Raw genomic sequence first — 22,492 nt, 5'->3', positions numbered from 1 at the left:
ACTATATGAGAGAAGCGATTAGACGGACAAGACACCGGGCGCGAGAAGAGGATACGAGAGGATCGAGAGGAAATAAAAGAATCGGGATACTGCGATGCTGCTAACGGATATCTCGATAAGCTTCTCTCTCTCTGGCAGCTCTTATCCGAGAACTATTAGTATTTTGACCGGACTAATGTATACCTTTTTCTTCGCGCGACTGATGGGCTTTTTATCTTCGGGCCTTTAACTAGGAAGAATGTCTACAAGGTAAATCGTTTACACGTATACGTGGATGGAAGCCGCAACCGGACGGATTATCTAAATTGATACCGATGCTTGGGAGAAAAGTTCTCGACAGCCGTGAACCTGCTTCGACGCTAGTTTAATATCGGGAGAAAGTTCAGTGAGGAGAGAAAATTATTAAATTTTTTTTAACGCTTATTGATAGGACGCTGCTGCTGGTCGGTAAATCGGTAATGCAGAACTGCAGGACGCCGCAGTGGTCAGCGGTCAATTTAGCTTACGGATCTCGACCGTAAGATGGCGAGGTGCTTCCGTTCGATAAACGCGTTTGAAAATTCCGTTACTTATATTGACTGATAAAAACTAAAATTAAAAGTTATACGAAAGGATAAGGAACAGACAGACAGACAGAATAATTCATGTGTAATTGATTTAATTGTTGCTAATATATATATACATAATTTATAAAATCTCTTGCTCTACATACAAATAATACTATCTATTAAGAAATAATTAATGTCATACGTCTATAAGTACCAATTGGCTGTGTGTTTGTGTATGCGTGTGTGTCAGCTGCCCTATCTTATAGTGGTGTTCCATACGAGATGGCGCGATCGTTCTTTAAATGATAACTCAAGAGCGAAGAAAGTCACGGGTTTTAAAGTGTCTCATTCGCGCACAATGAGACGCCTCTTCGGTTTAGACTTGGGCCAAAAAAAAAAAAAAAATAGATCCGACCAAAAGGAATTTCGATTTTTCTCCTCGTTTACGACGACGCGCAAACGGAGAAAATCCGGACGAGAGTTAATTTACAATTACATTGTTGATGGCCCTAATCGTTCAAAGCTCGATGACTTTCCTGCAACGCGATTGCCATTTTTAACTGGGATGGAGAAGATAAATATGTAAAGATAGAAAGAGATAGAGAGAAGAGAGTTACATGTATATAAAATAATAACGATCACCGGCAATCATACATATAACAATGAACATTTTTTTCATTAACTTTTTCGTCTCCGGCTCATCATCAAAGTCGACTGTTTATATAAATATCAAATACATATATAAAATATATATATATTTCACTTTTTTAGACTAACCCTCGTGTGCTCGCGATACGCTTTCTACTATATATAATTCATATTTACAAAAATCCGAGCGCAGTGGGTCGATTCGATCGACCACTCTTATACGTTGCCCCCCCCCCCCCATTCGCACTTATATAATAACGTAGCGAAAAAAATCGCGCGACTATCTTTTTTTTTTCACCCCCCTACGCGCTCTTACAAAATAACAGTGAAGAGTTATAATACATGAAACCTTTGCTCGACGAGCCTCGCGTCCTTAATCCTAAACGCATGATTACGAGCTATAAATTCCAGTGTCATTTTTGTTCCGAGTATAAAATATAATAGGCGATATAATAAATAATTTTCAACTCCGACGAGAATGTATCTAATGAGGCTCGTCGAGCAATGGTTATCGAGAAATCGGTTTGGAAGGAACCACCTGCGTCCGCTCTATAATCGATTGCCACGTGCACAGATTCTTACAAAGTATTTACGTATGTTTGCCTATAAGTATAGGGGATAGTATATGTATAGCTTTAAATAATACAGTAAATTTTTCGTGTATAATTACAAAGTACGCTATATAAATCTAGGCTAAAGATAGTCAGACTCAAAATCAAGTACATAAGCAGTGGTTCGTTCCATCCGATATACGTGTGTATATGACTTGCCCTACAAATCTACAATAAATATCGTACAATTAAATCGGCGTCCTTACAATGTACACCTAACGTTAAAGAAGATACATCAGAATACGTGAGAGAAGAGAGCACTGGCCTGAAGAGTTCGATAGAAGTGCACAGTGTGCAGATATATAACGTAAAAAAAAAAGAAAAATATAGAGCTGATACTAGAAAGTGTTACAATAATCGCCATATCATATCGTCGTGCGCGTCTATGCAGTCAGTCGTAGATCATGCTCTTGGGCAGTACGTAGTCCGAGAGGCTGTAGAGGAACGAGGCGTAGGTCATGACGCCTTCGCTCGGTTCCGAGTTAACGTCCCTCAGAACCGTCGTCGTGGTCGTGGTCGTTCGACTCGAGCTGGATCCAAGGCTCCTGAGCATCTCGGCGAACCTGCCGAGGCTCGACTCTATCGACCTGAAGAGCCTGTATGGCAGGAACGACAAGTGGGCGACCCACTGGCTGTCCACAAGGGCGTAACAGCTGGCCACCACGTCGTTGACGAGCAGCGTACCCTGAGCCGTTAGGGGCGCGTAGACGCCTTCCTCGAGCACGAGCTTCGCCTCGAGCACCTCGTCATAGCGCAGCGTCTCGTTGTTGGCCTCCAGCTCCAGGCTGGACGTCACGACGTGCCTGACGAGCAACCGATCGCCCGGTTGGACTCGCGCCGCGAAGACCGCCGATTTTCCCTCGATCGGCACCAAGTGCTGGGGCGTCAGGGTGAGCACTTGTCCGGACTTTGTGCTCAGACGTATGAACTGCCGACGCTCCTCCGGCTGACGGTCGATGAACGCCAGGACCTCGCTGTAGACGATCTCGCCCGTCGAATGGTCCATCGCTGCTACCCGATCTCCTAACCTCAACTCGTCCAGTCGCCTCGTGAGACCGTCCGAGGTTCGCACCAGACTCGCTCCGGGGAAGCAACCGCCGGATTTGCCCGCCGACGATGATTCTGAAAGGTGCCGAATTTCGAGGTTAGAATTTTCGAACAACAGCTGTCGCTACCGATTTCTAGGTTAGGAAAAACGTCGCCTCGCTTACCTGACTTGACGGAACAGTGTATGTGCGACCTGGACTCGTAGTAGACCCAGTCGAATCCTGCCTCGACGGCGAGTCTCGCGAGCATGCCGTACTTGGCCCTGTCGCGGTCACTAGTCGTCACGTCGACGGCTCGGCCCTCGTAGTGCAGCGAGTCCGTCGCGTGTTTTCCCTCCTCGTCCCATCCTTCCGTCACCCTCAGTTTGACGCCCGGCCACTGGTTCATCACCGATATCGCCAGCGTGTTCAGCTTCTCCTTGCACCTCTGTGGACATAGAAAAAGTTCGTTTTTCCGTTAGTCAGCAGCTCGTATACAACATTGTCTACATGACGGATAGGATGTTCGATCGATTCATTCGTATTCAAATGAAACGCGGAAACGCTGGACATTCCAGCTGGGCGCGCGGTGCCCGCGGGGAATTCCCCGCCTATGGCTTTTTCTCTCTTTACAGGTAAAATCGAGGCGGAGCCGCGATCGCGGTGTGTGTGTGTGTGTGTGTTTATACCGATTTTCCTCGTAAACGCCGTGTTTATTATACTTGTAAATGGGGTGTGGGAAACCGAGTGACTTTTATTTCACGATTTGTCCCTCTCGACTCTTCTTCTTCTTCGTTTCTGAAGAGACAGGGAAAAGAAAAGGTCGGCTTTTGTGCGCTAGCTGCGCGGAGGTGTGCCCTGCAGTGTACGTACCAGCTACGGGGCACAGTTTAGCATATTCATTACGGGAAAATTAAGCGAAAGGCAATTTTCACGAAAATTCCAATAGCTATATATATATAAAGTAAAAAGCCGCTCTCGATTTTTCCGTGCGCGCATATATCCCATTATAAAGGGAGGCACAAGTCACTGCCACACGCAGTCATTGTGTATACACCCTTGGCTCGCTTCTTCTTCTTCTTCGAAAGTCAAAACATCGTATAGCCACAAAGAGGGCCCCGACAGCCGGTATATAGAATAAAGAGACCGCCAGCCATACACTGCCGGAACAAGGCCAATGACACGAATGACACCCCCTGAAAAAAAGCTGCTGCGGCGATACACATAACACTACAGAAAGGATTTTTCAGGAGGGCCGCGCGCGCTGCCCGCATGACGAAGCAAACGCCGGGCATTTGCGTGCCACGTTATACCTGAGCTCTCTTTCGAAAAAGCCGTTTTAAAAAGATCCACGCCGGAAAAGCCCTTGACTCGGCAGGCGTGTGTCGGCTTTCCTCAAAAGGATCTCTCTCTCTCTCTCTCGGGGGGGAAGAGGAAAACTGCATCGTCGCAGTCGTGCAGAAAAAGCGAGCTTTAACTAGATTGCCCCCGGGGATAATCGGGCTTAAGTTCGACACAACGTTTATACACACAGTCCGGGGATTCCCCTGTTTACGCGTTTGCGTATAACCGCATTGTCGCGCGCGTACACTCCGTCGAGCGTGACTCGGGGCTTCTCGCTCTTTCTTTATTATTTTTTTTTTTTTATACAGCGTTATACGAATGAATGGGAGGAAAATTTGTCTCCTCCGGCTTGGCCGTAAGTAATTGACGTCCGATCGGCCGGAAGATTTTCGGGCGTAGCTTTTTCATTGTGTCCGACTTTCTTTCAGAGGGATGTGCGTGGCTTTATAGTATAGGCGCGTAAATCCTTGTCGCGGTTGGCTTTTTAACTGCACGACTGTGGATTATTATTCGGAAAAATCGCGAGAGCGAGCGAGCCACTTACGTCGGAATAAAGAAGCCGAAAGAGAGTGAAAAGCGAGCCGGAGAAAGGCGAGAGAGCTCGAGAGAATAATGCTACGTGAGATGGCTGCAACAGCAGCAGCAGCTACCCGATGGGGAACCTCGTCTCCACCAGCGGGAGCCGAGCTCAGCGGGGACCTCTATTTACTAATATTTTGGCAGCGCACCATACGAAGGCCGAGAGAGGACGTGACAAATGGCTGTAGTAGCTGCCCGCAGCGGCTGCTCCTTCTCTTCTTTCTCTCAATGGAATGAACGTACCTCGCACGGCCTGTACAGCTCAGAAATTTTCCCGATGATACGTATATAGAGGAAAATTCACGAGAGAGAGAGAGAGAGAGAGGGGGTTACGTTGCGTACAGTATCATACACGCGGTAGAAAAGAGAGAACCGCGGAGATAGTGGGAGAGAGCAGCATCCCGATCCGGGCTCCGCCTCCTCCCCAAGTCCCTCCTCCGGTCGCTTCCCACTCTTTCTCTGATCTCGCTCCACATATACGCACCTCCGATTGCTTCATCCTCCGATACAGCGACTTTTCACCAAATTCCCTCGCGTGTATAACCGATTAGGAATGCGGTACACACACACGCGTATGCGGCTTTCCCTCTATACACACGCATACGCAGGAGAGACGAGCTGCATTAGCATATAGAGGCGCTTCGGGGAAAAAAAGGGCTGCACTGCGCAGGTGAAATCCGAGTTAATGGTCAGTGAGAGAGATGACGGGGCAGAAGAAATAACGTCGTCGCGAGTCTGTGTTTGCGGAGCTCTCAGCTCGCGCGCATAGCATAGCTTCCTCTCGAGAGCCGCATCACACGTCTTTGTGCTCTGCAGCGCGAAAAAAGCCTAGCTTCAGGTATATACATATGTGTGTGTATATATATATATATATATATAGTCGGAGAGAGACGGGCCGATACGTCCGGCGACGGCTCGGGTTACATCCTTATTATACATAGCCGCTGCATCCGTGATCCGAAAGTCTCTTCACAGATTTATTTATTATAACGATTATAACGCGATCACGAACCTCGGGATAATCGGCGCTGATCGGAGTCGACGGCCCGCGAACGACACACACGCGCGTATTGTGGGAATAATCTGGGATTATAATATACGACGATCGCGTGTCGATATTCCGAGGGAAGAATGTATCGGGTCGCGACATTCCGCGATATAACATTACAGCGAGCGCCGGATATTGTGTGTCAATTTTTGCTTCTTCTTCGTCGCTGCTGCTGCTGCTGCTGCTGCTGCTCGGTCGGTTGGAAAAAAAAAAATCGCCCCGCAGTGTGTATACACTGACGGATGCGGTTATGCTAATCCGGCGAGGAGACTTTTTGCGAAACTTTTCTCGCGATTAATTTAACGAGATCTCGGCTCTTTATCTTTATCGCTTGATTTATGCTCAATTTCTCATCTACGAAAAGAATGTACACTCGAGAGGCTTTTCCGTCTCTGGATAATCGACGTTAATAACAGCCGCTGCTGCACCGGCATAGCGTTTTTCCATTATACGCATACACTATATAGACAGCGTCTGGAAGGAGATCCGATCGGAGCAAGTGCAGCAGGAGAGAGAGAGAGAGAGAGAGAGAGAGAGAGAGATGGAACGGCCGGATAAGAAAAGGATAGCCGCCGCTCGCGCTCAGTGGGGTATCGTCTTCCAAATCGCGCCGAGGAGATCAAGGATCGGGTTATTAGGATCGAAATGAATGTAAATCCCCTTAACACGAGCCCCGCCGGCCAAAACACGGCTACTCGCTCCAACCTCTGTAATATTTTTTATTCTACAATTCAAATATTCGAATTTTCCCGCCACGTTCAAAAGCACTCCTAACAAATTACACGAGGATCGGCTATCGCGTAATTGCCGCGGGTTTAATTAATCGCGAGCGAATTATTTCCAAAGTATATGTACCTACACGCGTGTAACTATTAGTCACGAGCTGTTTGCTATTCATCGATCCGTGTACGCGTATATATAGATATATACGCGAAGCGTCATTAAGTTGTACGTATATATGCAGACGCGACGACGAGCTGCATGTTAATTAGCCTCGTTATAAGCGAGAGCGATTTTCGATGTTTGTTTATTAAATCGGCTGATTGCTCGATTTACGACTTAATTGCAGAGCTTGCGCGCAAAGTGTTGTGCCTTTCGCTCACGTATATACGAGCGACGCTAAAAATACATTCGCGAGTCATGAGTACAATACGCGTAAAGGGTTTTCCGAACGAGCTGCCGAGAAAGTCCGCTTCGAGAACCGAGTGAAAAAGCTACCAGTCATCCAGCTCGAGAAACCCAATATCCAAATATTTGACAGGGCCGGAAAAGCCTGTTAACTATTTTACGAGCCGGCGTTATTACATTTTTTTTTTTTTTCGGAAAAGCGCGCAGCTCCGCTTGTAAATCAATCGACTGAATAGCTGCAAAGTCGGAGTTTGAAAATATTTGTGCGCAACTCGATTAGACGCGCTCTCTACGGCTGCGCAGCTATTATGTCGACTTTCGGAGGACAAGCCGCATTAGCTCCCGGCGGGGGAAACTCACTGTCTGAAATATACTGCCGGGGCAGCTACTACCCGTCGTGGGCCTTTTGTCTTTTCTGTCGGCTCTAGCTCCGAGTGTTTTCCCGAAGAAGAAAAAAAAAAACGTGCAAAGGCTCTGATTTACGGCTTTGGACCCTTCTACACGGACACGCGTGTGTGTGTGTGGAATTTTTCGTCGATCGTCGTATGTATCGGTACAGTTTGCGCTCACGGCACTGAATTATGCAGCTCTCGTCAAATAAAGGGTTCGTCGGCTGTAGTTTGAAAAAAAATCGTTGCGCAAACACTGCGCTCTCGGTAGGGAGTCCGGGGGCACAAACAGAGCCGCTTTGCGACGGAAGCGGCCCGACTTCTCGACCTTCCGTAGATCGACCGCAGCGCGCGACTACTGCGAAAATGGGAAAGTGTCCGGAGGCTTCTTTAAAAGCGACGACAGCTGCCACAGGGTGGTCCCTACTGTTCTCCCTTGGCTGTTTGCAGCGAGGAATGCTTTGAGCTACGCCGCGTGACAAGGACTACTCTCGAGGCGCCTCATCCGGCTACAGTTTGCGATCGACGTCCCACTGATCGTGTGTATGAAACATCGCTACATTGTCTCATCTTATACTCCGAGCGGTAGCTCTCGCATCTTTTGTGCGTATAAACGGACAACGCGGGCGTGAAAAAATTCAAAGCCTTTCTCGGACGTTTGCGCGTCTCGTTAACGCCTAAAGCGGCTCTTCTATGGATCCGCTGTGTACTCCCCGGGGGCCTGTATTTACCCCGGGAGAAAGGCAGACTTGTGTATGTGTGTGTGTGTGTGTGTGTGTAGACTTACACACGAGGCTTTAGTCTCTGCCGCCGTGAAAATTCGAAAAACTTGATTAATCTCGCGCGTAACGAGTTTACGATATTTATCATTCGATTTATCCCAGGCGCGCTTACTCATCAATCACGGCCGAATAATACCTATCAAACGTTCACGTATATGCGCGCGAGCTCGCGCATAAAAGAAAACAAAGCGCCCCGAGAGAGGCAAAATAAGCTCGAGCGTGCAAAAGCGAAAAAAAAGAAATGGAGCGAGAAACGAAACAGCAAAAGTCACTTAACGGCGGCCGGATTGACTGTAATCGAGATTATCGCCGCCGCGTAGCGCACAAAAATCTCGCGCGTGTGTGTACGTCATTTTTACTCTCGATGTTTTGAAAGGAGAAAAAAGAACTGCAGAAGCGCTTTTATACCGATTCGCGGAAGCGTAATTGCTCGCGGTTCGCTCGATTCCGCGGAAAAAGGGGGCTCCTTGTATATACCGATCTCTCTTCGAGGTATCGGTCGCGAGCGCAAAAAGTTAAATTAATTAGTCGGAATAGCTCGTGTCGCTCTGCGAATAGAGCCATTCGGTATTGCACACACGCGTCTCGCGCTGTGTACTTTTCGAATTACGCGCGCTCGTGTTTTTCACCTCGCGGAATTCTCGTTAAAACGATCTCTCTCGCGCGCGCTGGTCGAGCGACTTTTTTTGCTTATAATTCCCGGAGCGAGAGAGACAATGCCGCGATTATCCTCGGATATTCAATAAACTTTTAACGCGCTCGCGGCTAATAGGCCTTATACTCCGAAGAGAGATCGGTATCGGATCCGGAGATCGGCCGCACGTCAAAACACACGGCGTGAGCGATCGGTTCCCCGAACGAATAGCAGCGGGCTAATACCCGTGTAGATCCACACCGAAAGAGAGAAGCTTAGGAGCTGCGGCGCGATCAGGTGTTACCGCCTCGCAGATGCTCGGGAGATCGGTATTGGCTAACGCCGCCCTGTTAATTAGCCGCACCTGCGCCCGTAGGGATACGAAAAAAGTGTGGATCGAGAGAAAGAGAGTCTGTTACTCGACACTTTACGTCCAAAGAGAGAGAGAGAGAGAGAGGAAATTAACGAGATCGGTATAAGGCAGGCTTTCACCTCGCACGGATTTTTCGATTATTCACGACGAGAGCTGTTTATACACTAATATCCCGCTAAGTACGATGCTTGAAGAATGCGCCGCGTGAATCACACAATAAAAATCCGGCACACACTGAGAGAAACAACTTTTCACACGAGCCGCTGCTGCTATTTTTCGGGCCATAAATTTCCCTAAAGACCCTGTTCCTCAACCGCCGCCGCTTGGGACCGACGACGACGCGTGTTCGTACCGAGAGGACCGAGAGAGAAAACAGACCCAGCGGGGGATATACACGATGCGTTTTGGGCCTCCTGCGTTTTAACGCTCTCTCCTGTACCGCGCGCGAATTTCAAACGCGTGTATAATACGCGGATTACGCTAACGGGATATAGATACGCGCGCTAATGGACGTCGAGGATGAGCGATTGATTTAAGCGATCCCGGAAGCCAAAACCGCCGGGGAATGTATAATTCGTGTATACGCTTAATTTATGCTATCGTACAAAGTAAAGACGATTTCCATACCGATACACACGCCCAGCGCGTCAACCCTTCCAATAACATCGAGCGCAATACACACACGCCCAGAAGTGAGAAGCTCCGCGCGCTGGCGCTAATTAGATCGAAAAAAATCGGCCGAATAGAAGACGATCGCCGCGCTATCAGCCGTCCATCTGAGTCCTGCGCCGGCGGCGGCTGAGAAAGGGAGTGTACCATCGCCGGGGCAAAAAAGAGAACACATGGCGACGGCGTCGACGAAGAGGCACAGGATTAAAAAAAGAAAAAGAAGAAGAAGAAGAAGAAAAGGACGAGCGAAGCATAGAGGAATCTCCGCTCGCGGAATACGATACAGGGCCCCGAAGCGATGTGTGCGAGTGTACCTGGGCACACACTGGTATCATCGCGCGATCCTTTCCCACGTCGCGCGCGCGCGCGTACCGGTCATCGGATCCTCGGAGCGACGTCGCGCGGAAGGAAGTGGTCTCCACGAGAGATCGCTTTACCCGGGACGGATCCGTGTCGCTCACGGGCTTCCAGATATGGATGTGTATTAATAATCGAATTTTCCATACGTTATGATACAGCACTGCTGGAGGGGGAAGAGAAAGCCTCGTCTGACCCCGGGCTGACCCCGCGCGTACGCTGCATCATGGCGGATCGGCCGACTGCTTCGTTATTACAAGCTTTTTCTCACGGAACGATAACTCCGCGAGTCGAGTTGCCCGGCGCTGTTTTGCCAGTTCTCTCCACGCAAGACTCAACAAAGCCCCGTGTCCGATGACTTTATTGAAAATTCCCCGGAGTCGCAAGCGCTACTCGATCGAATTTACGATCGAGAGAAAGACGAGTCCATTCAATCATTTTATAGACTCTCTCTCTCTCTCTCTCTCTGTGTGTATACAGTCGTAAATCCGCGGCAGTAAAACTTTGATTACGCGCTATCTATAACTCTTCGGCCTGTACAGACTCGTACAGGAGCAATTCGCACCTGATGCACGTGTTACGCAGCAGCTCCGTTTCAGCACACTGATAACGAGCAATTACGCCGATTCAGTAGCTATATCGCACTGCTGTATAAATATATCGATTACTCGAGATAGCCGCGTTAAAAATATCGCAGCAGACGCTTCGCTCAGCTTTCTCCTTAATCTATGCATTAGCACACTATCGTGTTTCCGCACCTGTTGCAGCTCGATATACGTTTCGCGACGTTTCTCGAGATCGACGGGATCAGCAGCTATAGGCGTCGTTATAACCGTATATTCGCCGTAATTGGATGAGAGCTTTAACGCGGAGAGCAAACAGCGGTTATGGCCGCCGTAAACCTAGCCACAATAAGTTAGCTTTTTTTCGTCGCTTTTTCTCCGCGCAGCGAGCGGAAACTGCGAGAAACAAGAGCCGCGAGAGCGAGCTTTTGTTCGAGTAGAAAAGTCGCTTGTCTATGTTTGCTCCGCGCGCGGCTCGGATAAGCTATCTCGCTGTGTACGCCGATTCTCGGGAGATATACTCGCGCCGAAGCTTCGATGTGTGTTTTGGTTTGTATTTTCCGCTACCGATCTCTACCGAAAAATCGGCCCCGCGGCTTATCTCGCCGACGGGCCGGCGCTACACAGCCGATAAAAGTCTAAGAGATAAGATAGAAAATGACAGAGGCACAAACCTGAGTCATGAGCCGATCGGCGCCGGTTCCCTCCTCGTCCTTGAAGATTATGTCAACGTTGTAGTTGGGCACGAGATCTCGGAACCTCTTGTCGTTCCTCGATACCCTACCCTCGCCCAGTCCACTAGCAGGCAGTGTGTTCTCGCTGACGTTCGGCACGTGCTGCTTGAACACGAGGGGCGTGAGCTTGCGGAGAATCGGCCGACGGCCGCCACCGCGACCTGGTCCGCAGGCGAGTACCGAGCTCGCGAACGCGCCGAGTAAAAGCAGCGCCCCGAGCATCGGCTGGACTATCAGCATGATTCCCTTGAGGCACTGCTCTCCGGCGTCCACCCCTCCGCACCGATTGACACGACGAGCAACAACAACAACAATAACTTGACACTTTTATCACCAAACGCTTTGGGCACAAAAACCTGGGCTACACCGGCCGAGCATGACCGACACTGCTGCAGCATAGCACTGCTAGTACTACTTCCTTATGCTTCGCTGCCTCTCGTGTACCACCTCGACTTACAGTCCGCAGCGCTCTGTAGATTAACTCTCGCGCGCACTCTCGCGCTCTTATACGGTATATCGATGCGCCGGCGACGAAGCTAAGACTGAGACAAGGTCGTCGGCCACGCGAGTGCTCCCTCGACCCCCAGACTCTCTCTCTCTCTCTCTCTCTCTCTCTCTCACTGAGCTTTGGGGGAGGGGGAGGTGCGCGAAAGCTTTTCCGGAGGTGGGAAAATGCAAAGATGGGCTTTCGCGCGGGTTGCCTCTATCCCCACCGCGAGTCTCCAACCTCGACGGGGGTGGACGAGTCGGGATTGGTCGCTGGGCGGAGCCAGGAGAAGCACAGGTGCAGCTCCGAGAGGAGGGGACCGAAGCTTCTCTTTTCTCCCCCTCTACCGCGGCAGCCGATTTTACACGTTTCTCTCGCGCTCGTCTCGCGCAGCACCAGGTGTCTTACCTATACGCATACACGCACGAGCGCGCGCGCGCGGCCGAGATCCGTTCGCCAGGGACAGCCGGACAGCACTGGTTCCTCGCCATCGCGAGCGAGCCCTGTTAAAGCCTCCCCCTCTCGATTTTTCCTGCCGCCGGCTGATAAGCTTGCACCGATAGCGCCAATTATAAGCGGGGAAGAGTCGAATTGTTCTACGAGGAGAATCCCGATCCTGTATAACGTCAAATATCCGGCCTTGAGTAGGTAGTTTTCGAAAAACGGCCGGTCAATTCGTTCCGGTGCGGAAAAATCGAAATGTAAAGCGCCGCCTTAGGCGCATTGTTACGGTGAAAGCGACTGCTCCGCTCTGCCCGATCGTGAATGGACGTGTATTCCTGTTTACACCCGCTCGTTCGGAGAGATAAAAGTGCAGCTAGCGCTTATATATAGTGTCTGTTTGCGCATACGGATCCCTGACGCAACCAGTGGGACAACTGTTGAATGCACACACGCATATATAGGGCCTGTATTCATAGGCGGCACATATGTCGAATGAATCGGTTGTATGTATGTATATATATATAAAAATCCCTGCAGTGGGTTATTCCCCTAGAGACAAGAATCTCCACCACGTCACCTTGATACACATATTCTTTTTCAATATAGGCTATATGTAACAAGGAGGGCTCGACAGAGATAAGGAGGCGCGTGCGCTCATGAGGAAGCAGTTTTCAGGCTGCAGTACACGCGCGCGGCGTCGATGAGTCTCGACACCTACGTCTCTCGCTCTCTGACGTATTATACTCGCTCTTTTCTCTCTTTTTGCGCGCCGGCTTCTCTCTCTCTCTCTCTCTCTCCCGGCGATGAATCAACGTCGCGCGATTATACATTATACGCAGCGCGCGCACGAGGGCTTTCTCCTCGTTTCCGCGAGTTTTATTATATATATATATATATATATATATATGCGCGAGGTGTGGGTGCAGTCGGGAAAAATCACTTTGAATTACTCAGCGGGGTTGAAAAATGCCCCCTTGAGAGGCGAGTAATGTAACGTTTATAATATCGCGAGAGCCGCTCGAGGTATGTAATTCGCAATGAGCATCTGAATATATGTAAGCCGGAGTTAAGAGGGCGTAATGTATCTGCGTGTCCTTATACGCGGCTGAAATTATTGGGTGGTTTATTACGCGCCGAGGGATAAGATCGCGCGATTATCGATTGTTTATTGTACGTGTTATTTTCGAAAAGGTTTTATCTTGTACAAGCGACGGATATTATGAATTTTGAGACGTATATGAGAGATTGTAATTTAATTAATAATCGATTCGATATTGCAGTGAGTCAATAAGGTTTATGTAATTAGTCGGTGGGATTAAGCTCGTTTCGGATAAACATTATCTATTGTTTTTTATTTGAAGCTTCGCTAAGAGATTGAGATCGAGAAAAATAGAATTTTGCAGAAATTTAGAAGGCAAAAGTGTACAAGAAAAATTAGCTCTGCGCATAGAAGTAGTTTTCAGAAATCTTTCTACGCACGGAGTGATGAAGCTTCCGTGAAATTCAAGATATGCGAGAATTGCGTTTGAAAATAATTTTCCTGTTCTTACAAGAATTTGGTCTTATTGCAAAAATACGTAAAAATTTGTAATATATCTCCGAATAAATAATAACAGCTAAAAGATCGCTTACATCTGCAAAAGGGGACTTTTCATCGATTTCGCAGTAGAGGATCGCTTTTACGGGAACAGTATATGACGACGACGATGACCACCGCAAAGTGCGGAAGGCTTATCTCTATACAGCGATAATCGGAGAGCGAGAATCAGCACGTCATTATCAATCAAGCACGACTGTACGTGATGCAATTTTTATGATACGTGCTTTCGAGAGATTATTTGTAATTTGTTTCCGGTATATACCTGCAGGTATATGAAATTTATGATCTGACATCGCGATGATTCCTAACTAATTAAATAGAGTATTTCGTCTGAATATATTATCGTTTCTTGAATCTTTTTTAATTTACGAGACGTTGCTTAGACGATTATATTTGAAAAGATATGCTGATGCATTAGGCTTTTTTAAATTAACTTTTATTGCGTAATTACTGCAGGGAGTATAAATGCATTTGCACTTCCCTAACGAGAAATTAATCTCGAGATATAAATCGTTCAATCTCGAATCGTCCACTCGAATTTTTCGGGAAACCCAGAACCGATAAGTGGAGTAACTAGCAGTAGATCCCAGTTCTTATCGTGCGTGGCATTCAGGAATTTTAACACCGATTTTTTTTTTGCGGAAGCAAAATGTGCATCGGCTCGGATATCTCGATTGGAGATTCCAGGCATCTTTTCTTGACTATAATGTAAATTTATCATCGAACGAATCATCGCGTGAATTTTTATTGCAGAATAAAATTCGTGCTAAACAAAAAATACTTACGTGTCTTTAGTTGCCTCGATATTCCAAGATAAAATCGCTCAAAGTTTACAAAACGATTAGATACAGTCAATAGATAGTTGGATTTTTCGCATTAGATTTCCTTAGTTCATTGACATAACTTGGCTTCTGCATGAGTCACACAACAGTGCAATAACAAAGCTCGTTTGTTTTTTTAATTTTCTCCTACATCTGAGAACTGATCGCGAAGATACGGTCTGCTGACGTTCAGCAATCGATACTTGACGGACGAGGACATTTAACAATGGAATATACGGATACACGATCTAATCGATGTTACATGTCTTTGAGTCATACCTGGCAAGAATTTTTCTCGTGTTCGACAGATGTTCAATTGAAGGATGCGAACATTTTCTTTCTATTTCGCTTGTCGAACATGCCTGCGAAATCCACACGTATTAATTATACTGCTAATTTTACATTATTTTTTAAAATTTTTTCCTCATACACAGATCAAGACAGTATCAAGGTCTCAAGTTATTATTAAACAACGTAACAGCTCGATCTCAAATTGCAATTAATCTTATCGCCGTATTTTCGAATTACGCGCTTCATTTCTAACAAATTGATTCTCGTATCTGATACTCGTGTACATATACACGGCTTAGCAGCGATTGATCGGAACATATCCCAATAAACGCATAAAAAAATTGTCATCAAAATAACACGTCCTGTCGCGCGACACCGAATTGAAATACGCCGATAATCAAAATTGATTGATTTATACGCACCTATATATAACGATAATTTCGATCGCCTGACTGTGCAGTAAATAAATAACGATCCGAGATCCGCCCGCGCAGATAATGCAACAAACAATTATATTCGTCGCGGTTATACAGCATCCCTTTTATATACGTATACCTGAACCAACAGCGATTATTATAACAAATAGCCCAACAATAAAAAAGAAAATTTTTTACCATCAAGATCTAGAGCCCTCTGCGGTCTCGGCTATAAAATAATAAAAAGAAACACGCCGCCGCGGTATACACAGAGGTATACATATATACGAGGAGAAGAGATGAGCCCAAACAGATATTATTGGACAAAAGCCCGTACAATAGGTGTCAAATACCGCAAGCAGGTATATACACTATGGAGGCTCGAAAAGTTATAAAACCTCGGCGTCCTGGCCGGAAACATCGTGGGGCGCTGATGCTGCTGCTGCCGCTGGCCGTCGAGGGAAAAATGGCCTTTAGGTACACGTAATGGTCGGGGTCAATATTTATCATTGGCCGCGTAATTTAAACGCCGAAGAGAGAGAGAGAGAGAGAGAGAAAGAGAGGAGAGAAGAGAAGACAAACAAGAGCACACACGTACGCGCCGCGTCCGCACAGTCCAGGTGAAAAAGTGAGAAAAGGACAGGACACAGCACGCTGTAAAAGCTGTGTATACCTATATATAGCTCCAAGGCCAATAGGGGGGTGATACACACACGCAGCCATATGCGATCAGCGATTATTCTCGCGATGAAATATCATATTGTTATAGAAAAATTTCGAGTTTCGTAGTGCACACAGTCGGTAAATATCAGAGAGAGAGAGAGAGAGAGAGAGAGAGAGAGAGAGAGTGCAGCAACGGCAGCAGCGGCACAAGTGGCAACAGGTTCGAGCCTAAACGTCCTTTTCACACGGCTAACAGCCACTAATGAAGCATACACGATCAATCGTATATCCGGGCCCGTAAAAAGAATGCTGAACACTCATCCTCTCAGACTCGCACACAGGGGGCCGCGCGCGCGCGCGCGCGCTCAGCTCTCGGACAATATTAATCGCGCGCTGAGGAGTATCTCTCAAAGCAGCGGGACATGGGAAAAAGTGTGTATATGTGTACGAGAGAGGTGATGGCCCAGGTAAGGCTCCGCGGCGAAATTTATGTATATGCTCTCGCGACGACCAAGAGCCGCGCGCGCGCGCGCGCTCGCGTGCGTGTGTGTATATATTATATATGTATGTATATAATGTTGAGAGAGTCTGATGCAGAGAGAGGCACACGCGGGGTGAAGGCGTCGACGCGGCCGAGGAATGCGGAGGTTCGTCCGGACGAGAGGAGAGAGAAAGAGAGAGAGAGAGAGAGAGAGAGAGAGGATGGCTGGACCAGAATTTTTCCAGTCTCTTAAATGACATCGCAAGCGAGTAGCAGCAGCGGCAGCAACGGCAGCTCTCTCGCGATGCTAAGGAGCCAAGAACAGCAGCAGCAGCAGGAGAAGGAGAGAGAGAGAGAGAGAAGCCTATGCGCGCGTGAGAGAAGGCCGACAGAGAGAGAGAGAGAGAGAAAGAGAGGAACGCGGCGGCGGCGGCGGCGGAGAGAGAAGACCATCCATCACGTAAGGCTCAAAGGCCGACTATACGGCTCGTCGATGTAAAAGCGTTGCGGCGGCGGCCGGGACACGCCAAACTCACCGGCCAAATATTGTGAAAGGTCTAGAAAAGGTAGAGAAATATAAAATAAATTTGCCTGCGCTCGCGCGCTCCTCTTCTCGAGCTAACCTGCGCGCAGAGGAAGAACGAAGAAGAAGAAGAAGAAGACGAAGAAAGAGCCTCGTATATACGTTTTACGGCGGTCCGCTCTTTGACTTCTTCTCTCTCTCAGAGAGAGAGAGAGAGAGAGAGAGAGAGAGAGAGAGAGAGAGAGAGAGAGGCGTTATATAGCGCCGAAAGTTGCGTGTACGTGGCCCTCTTTAACCACGACACGCGGGCGGCTCTTTGAACCCTCCTCTCTCCTGCTGCTTCTGCTCTTTCTTCTGTTACCGCCAACTAGCCTTTTTTAAAACGCCGCCACTGAGACGAGTCGCAAACTGCAATAGAGAAACACACTCCTAATAGCCGTATGGGTTATATTGCTGCAGCGCACACGAGCCGAATTATTGCGTCTGCGAATTTCACGCTTCGCGCGGAGAGACCGGCCAAATCAAACTATACGGAGAGAGAGAGAGAGAGAGAAGGCTCTCGAGAGAGCAAAAAGAGAAAACAATAAAGATTCTTGTTAAGCCGACGAGAGAGAGAGAGAGAGAGAGAGTCGCCGCGGCCGGCTGCCGCTGAGAAGAATCGAGAAGCGAGCGAGATATGAATATAAAAGCTACGAGAAGAGCCCGCGAGCGAGAGAGAGAGATGGAGCGATAAAGCCGGGGGAGATAAATAAAGGGGATAGTATTAGAGCATAAAAGTGTGTGCATTGTAATGTATTGTGATATTATATCGAACACGAAAGTCGTGCTGTATGTGTGTATAACAGGGGATGAAAAACTCTCTGGAGAGAGAAAGAGAGGGAACAAGTGGGAGAGAGGATCGTAAGTTAGCACTGCGAGCACGTGCGAAAGGATCGAGCGAGTGCAAAAAGCGCCGCCTCGACTGCTGTTGCTGCGGCCGCCGCTGCAGTGAGAGGAGAGACGAAAATACACCAAAGGGAGAGAGGCGGATAATGTGAAAACGACGTTGCGATGTGAACAAGAACGTAAGGCTGCCGCGCGGCGCGCGAACGCGACTAAAACGAGTATCGCCAGTGTGTGTCTGAGTATACCTGCGCCTGTGATGCGAAAGTTCAATGTGGCGAACCGTGGTGGTGGTAGCGGCTGCAGTTCCCTTTTAAGAGGATTCGAAAACCACAGTGCGCTGGGAGGTAGTTGCCGTTGTGGCGCGAGCGCCCGCTGTTTTACCGAGCGAGTCTGTCGATCCAAAGTGGAGTTCGGAGCCAAGTCGAAGATCGGGTCACCCTGTCCAAGTTGGCGAAAAATCGTCCAGTACTCTCAATAACAAAGTCTCGCCTTTCGACAGATTCGCTCGGTCGGTAAAAGCGGGGCATCTAGGACCCCTAGAAAGTGAAAAAAAAAAAGATTCTACATAACCCATTGCGATAAGCAGCTTTGATAAGAATTTAAACGAGCGCTGCGAAATAAAAAGGGCGCCAAAAGTGTAAGAAAATGAGAAGGCTAAAGCTCGAGGATGATAAAAAAAGTGTCGAAGAAGAGAGAACAAAAAAAAAAAAAACGAGCGGTAGCCAAGCAGTAAGCAGGAAAAGAGAGGAAGAAGCAAGTGGCGAAAGTATATCAGTCAAGCCGAGGTGCGGACGACTGCTGGGGCCGCGAAGAGTGGAGAAAGAGAGAGAAAAAGGGACGTGTATTACGTGCTATATGGATGTGGACCACACGTATCACGGCACGCGCGCGCTCTACCGGGGTGGCCCAGCGGCGCGCGCTTCGGCAGCGCTCGGGAGCACTCGGCACGCTCCGGAGCCTCGAGGCCACACAGCGAGCGCGCACGCGCACCGGCTTGGGTGGCATTCCCTGCCAGGACCGTCCCGTGCCGGGAGAGAGCCACTGCTTGCCGCTGCTACCACGCTCCTTCTTCTCTTCCTCCTCCTCCTCTTCTTCTTCCACCTTCTCTCACTCTTCGCGGCGCGAGAGTTTCTCACATCGAGGCTGCGAACCGGTCGCGCATCAGCCGCCGCCGCCGCCGCCGCCGCCGCCGTTGGCCAGTACGGACTCGCCTCTAATAAGCTTCCAATTTGTCAATTAGGGGGAGGCGCGAGAAAGAGCGAGACGACGAGAGACTTCCGCTCGTGTTGTATATATTTTCGCGCTAGGATTATACGATATATATTATGGCACGGCGGCGTATATTTTTTCCCGCGCGCGGCTCGTTATAATCCCTCAAATTGCGCGCCGCTCCTTTTGAGAGATATATTTCGAATTAGCAATAAACCCCAGAGCCATCACACAGGCGTCTTCCTCTCTTCGCTCTCTTCTCTCTCCGTCGATTCTTTGAGGGGGGGGGGGGCGCGAGTAGCTTCGGAGGATGCGTTCTCTCTCGCTCGCGTCTCGTCCTTTTTTGTTTACTCACCCGCCAACTGGTTTTGTATTAGTATACCGCTCTCTCTCTCTCTCTCTCTCTCTCTCTCTCTCTCTCTCTCTCTCTCTCTCTCTCTCTGGCCCTCTTCTTTCGAGGCTCTTCGCCGCTGATGCTAGTCGTCGGGAGAGACTCCTTCGGTGTTTCTGTCGTCGCACCGGCGCGCGCCCTCTCTCTCTCACTGGCAAACAAGCGTCCATTGTCTTATCCGCATCTACTCTCTCTCTCTTTCTCTTTTGGGCCAGTCTGCGCACGCGTGTGTGTGTGTGTACACACACACACGAGGCTCCTGCTCCCGCAGCGGCCGTGAGAGACTGAAAGAGAGAAGGTGCAAGAAAAAAAATGCCTCGAGTTAGCGAGCGTATACGAGCATCCGACGTTTTTCTCACGTTGCCGGCCGGCCCTCTCTCTCTCTCGAGAGAGAGAGAGCTGCACAACTCCGCTGCCGTATAATACACTCTCTCTCTCTCTCTCTCTCTCTCTCGATCTCCTCGTATTATTACTCAACACTTGCGCGCGGCTGATAAATTATTAATGCTTTTGGGCAAAAGCCCGGCGCGCTTTTTCCGAGAACGTCAAATATTGGAACAAGTTCGCGCGTCTGTGTCTTTTGAATATACCGCGCGCGGGCCGCCGACTTTCATCCGCGAACATTTGTTCGGCGGCGCAGACGAGAAATCGGGATGAAGAACGAAGAAGAAAAAAAAAAGCAGAGAGGGAACACGGCTGCCGCTGCCACTGACCTGTTAAATTATATTCATTCCGAGTCGTATATCACTAGATCACGTGATAAAAAGCGGCCAATCAACGAATCGATCAGTGATTTATAAGCCGCGCGCGGCACACGTTCGATCGCCGCGTACGATTATTCCGATTATACCAGTCGAGACCATGTAATTTTGTAATAGCTTTCGAGAGGCGCTATACAACACAGGGGATATTGTTGTATACTCCCTCGCTTGATAATTTTTTCTTAAGAATCCTCGCATTTCGCTCCGCGCGCGCTCGTAATCGTGAGAGATTTTATCTTGCGCCGAGAGCGCAGCGCCTGTTCCGGCTAATTTCCAGCCGAGTGACATCAGATTTTTTCGAAAAAAGCCTCTGTGGAATCCCTACTCTCGGCGCTTCGATGCGCCGCCGCCAAGATCCTTATCTCTCTCGGCTAAACACCCGAACTTCATCGGCTTTCAAAAGCCGCGCGACAGCTCTAGCGCGCTCGCGCGTATGAACCTTTTCTCTTTCTCACATCACGCAGCGACTCATCTCTCTCTCTCTCTCTCTCTCTCTCTCTCTCTCTCTGGGGGCCCTTCGAAAATGTGCCGTTATCGAAAAACAGTGTCGAGAGGAATCGAAAGCCTATTACTCTTTTGTTTTATTACGCTCGAAAATTGAGTGTCTTAAAGCGTCGTTAAAGGTGGGACGCCCGGGTGATGTACTTTTAGTTTTCTGAAACACTAAAATTTCGCGCCACGGCGCTGTCGAAGCGAAGCGTATGATTAGCCGCGATCTTCCCTCCGCGCAAGTTTGTTTTTATTCCGCGCGATGCTTTTCTTCTGGCCTTTAGCTCTCCTTTTGATGGTCCATAAGCGCGCGAGTTTACATCGCGATAATCGCCAGGCGCCGAGGAGAGAATCGTTATAGAGCGGATAAATAGTGTACAACAATATATTGCATTATAAATACATTGCACATTATGCGCGACTATACGGCTTCGCGCGCGCAGAGACAAAGGAATAAGGAATTCCTCCCGCGTTCAGATGCATCGCGGCTTCCTCTCTCCCTCGTGGGCAGCAGCATATCTCGGATATACGTACAGCGTGTTCGCCTCCTCTCCTGCGCAAGGGCACCGACGAACGTGTGTGTGTGCGCATCTCTCTCTCTCTCTCTCTCTCTCTCTCTCTCTCGCAGGGCAAAGTTAAGGCGAACTTGAGGCACAGAGCGGCGCGAAGGTTTATAGAAGAAGAAGAAGAAGAAGAAGAAGAGTGGGAGAAGCTCCGAAGGAACGAGAAGGTGGAAAGCAAAGGAGGTATGCGGAAAGAAAGAAGAATAAGAAAAGCGAACGAGAGAGGGAGCAAGAGAGAGAGAGAGAGAGAAAGATAGAGTGGCTGCAGAGGAGGAATAGGCCATTCCACTTATACGCTGCTCGGATTCAATTAACTCTCCACCTTCTTCTTCTTCTTCTTCTTCTTCTTCTTCTCATCTTGCGACGGAGCTGAGAGAGAGAGAGGCTCGTATATACATCTCGCGGCTCGTTTGTGCGGAGGCTGCTGCAGTAGGAGCGATCTGTCGCGCCGCGATAAAACCAGTCGTACTACTTGTGTACGGCCGACGCCGAAGTGGTAGCCGCTGCGCTCTCTCGACCTACAAAATATCGACGAGGGTGTGAGGACTTTTCGGAAAATGGCATCACAGCCTGATATTGAACTTACACACAGTCACACGTATATACATACGCAAGAGTACCTCGGTCAGGCCACCCTCTCAAAGTTTCCCACGAGAGCCGCCACCGCCGCCTTCTGGAATGTCGCTCCCTCCTCCTTGTACAACCTCCTCCTCCTCCTCCTCCTCCTCCTCCTCTTTTTCTTCTCCACCACCACCACTATACCACCTCTTCCTCCTCCTGCTGCTGCTGCTGCTGCCTCTTCGGCCTCCGAAAAGTCACCCCTCTCCTCTCTCGGCGTCGTTCATGCTCCTCTTGTTGCTCTCTCGCGTATATGTCTCGCGTGTGCGCGAAAGTAGGAGGAGGAGGAGCGATCGTCATTCGTCGCGTGAGAGACGCAGGCCGAAAAATTACAGATCGCGCAAGCGCCGAATAAGAACGGGCCCAGACGCGCATAGGGTGCGAGAGAAAGGAACAGCCTGGAAAATAGCTCGGAATT

The 22,492-nt window shown here is 48.9% G+C and overlaps 1 protein-coding gene across 1 annotated transcript; it reads right to left on the bottom strand.

Annotated features, from left to right (window-relative positions):
* Positions 1 to 641: 641 nt before the first annotated feature.
* LOC100121866 (sonic hedgehog protein) lies at positions 642 to 12,321 on the bottom strand. Its single transcript, XM_001605425.5, has 3 exons — positions 11,373 to 12,321; positions 3,019 to 3,280; positions 642 to 2,929 (listed from the first exon to the last, which is right to left on the bottom strand). The coding sequence occupies exons 1-3, from the start codon at positions 11,670 to 11,672 to the stop codon at positions 2,199 to 2,201; spliced, it is 1,293 nt and encodes a 430-aa protein (XP_001605475.3). The 5' UTR covers positions 11,673 to 12,321; the 3' UTR covers positions 642 to 2,198.
* Between the last annotated feature and the right edge of the window lie 10,171 nt (positions 12,322 to 22,492).

The sequence above is a fragment of the Nasonia vitripennis genome, chromosome 4, assembly GCF_009193385.2.
Source record: "Nasonia vitripennis strain AsymCx chromosome 4, Nvit_psr_1.1, whole genome shotgun sequence".
Classification (NCBI taxonomy): domain Eukaryota; kingdom Metazoa; phylum Arthropoda; class Insecta; order Hymenoptera; family Pteromalidae; genus Nasonia; species Nasonia vitripennis.
This window is presented reverse-complemented; position numbering and strand designations above follow the sequence as displayed.

What these genes read in the sequence shown, in the direction of transcription:
- LOC100121866 (XM_001605425.5), bottom strand. Translation starts at nt 11,672, where the DNA reads ATGCTGATAGTCCAGCCGATGCTCGGGGCGCTGCTTTTACTCGGCGCG. An exon ending in CCGATCGGCTCATGACTCAG is followed by an intron (nt 3,281 to 11,372) that starts GTTTGTGCCTCT and finishes CTATGTCCACAG; the next exon opens with AGGTGCAAGGAGAAGCTGAA. An exon ending in ACACTGTTCCGTCAAGTCAG is followed by an intron (nt 2,930 to 3,018) that starts GTAAGCGAGGCG and finishes GGCACCTTTCAG; the next exon opens with AATCATCGTCGGCGGGCAAA.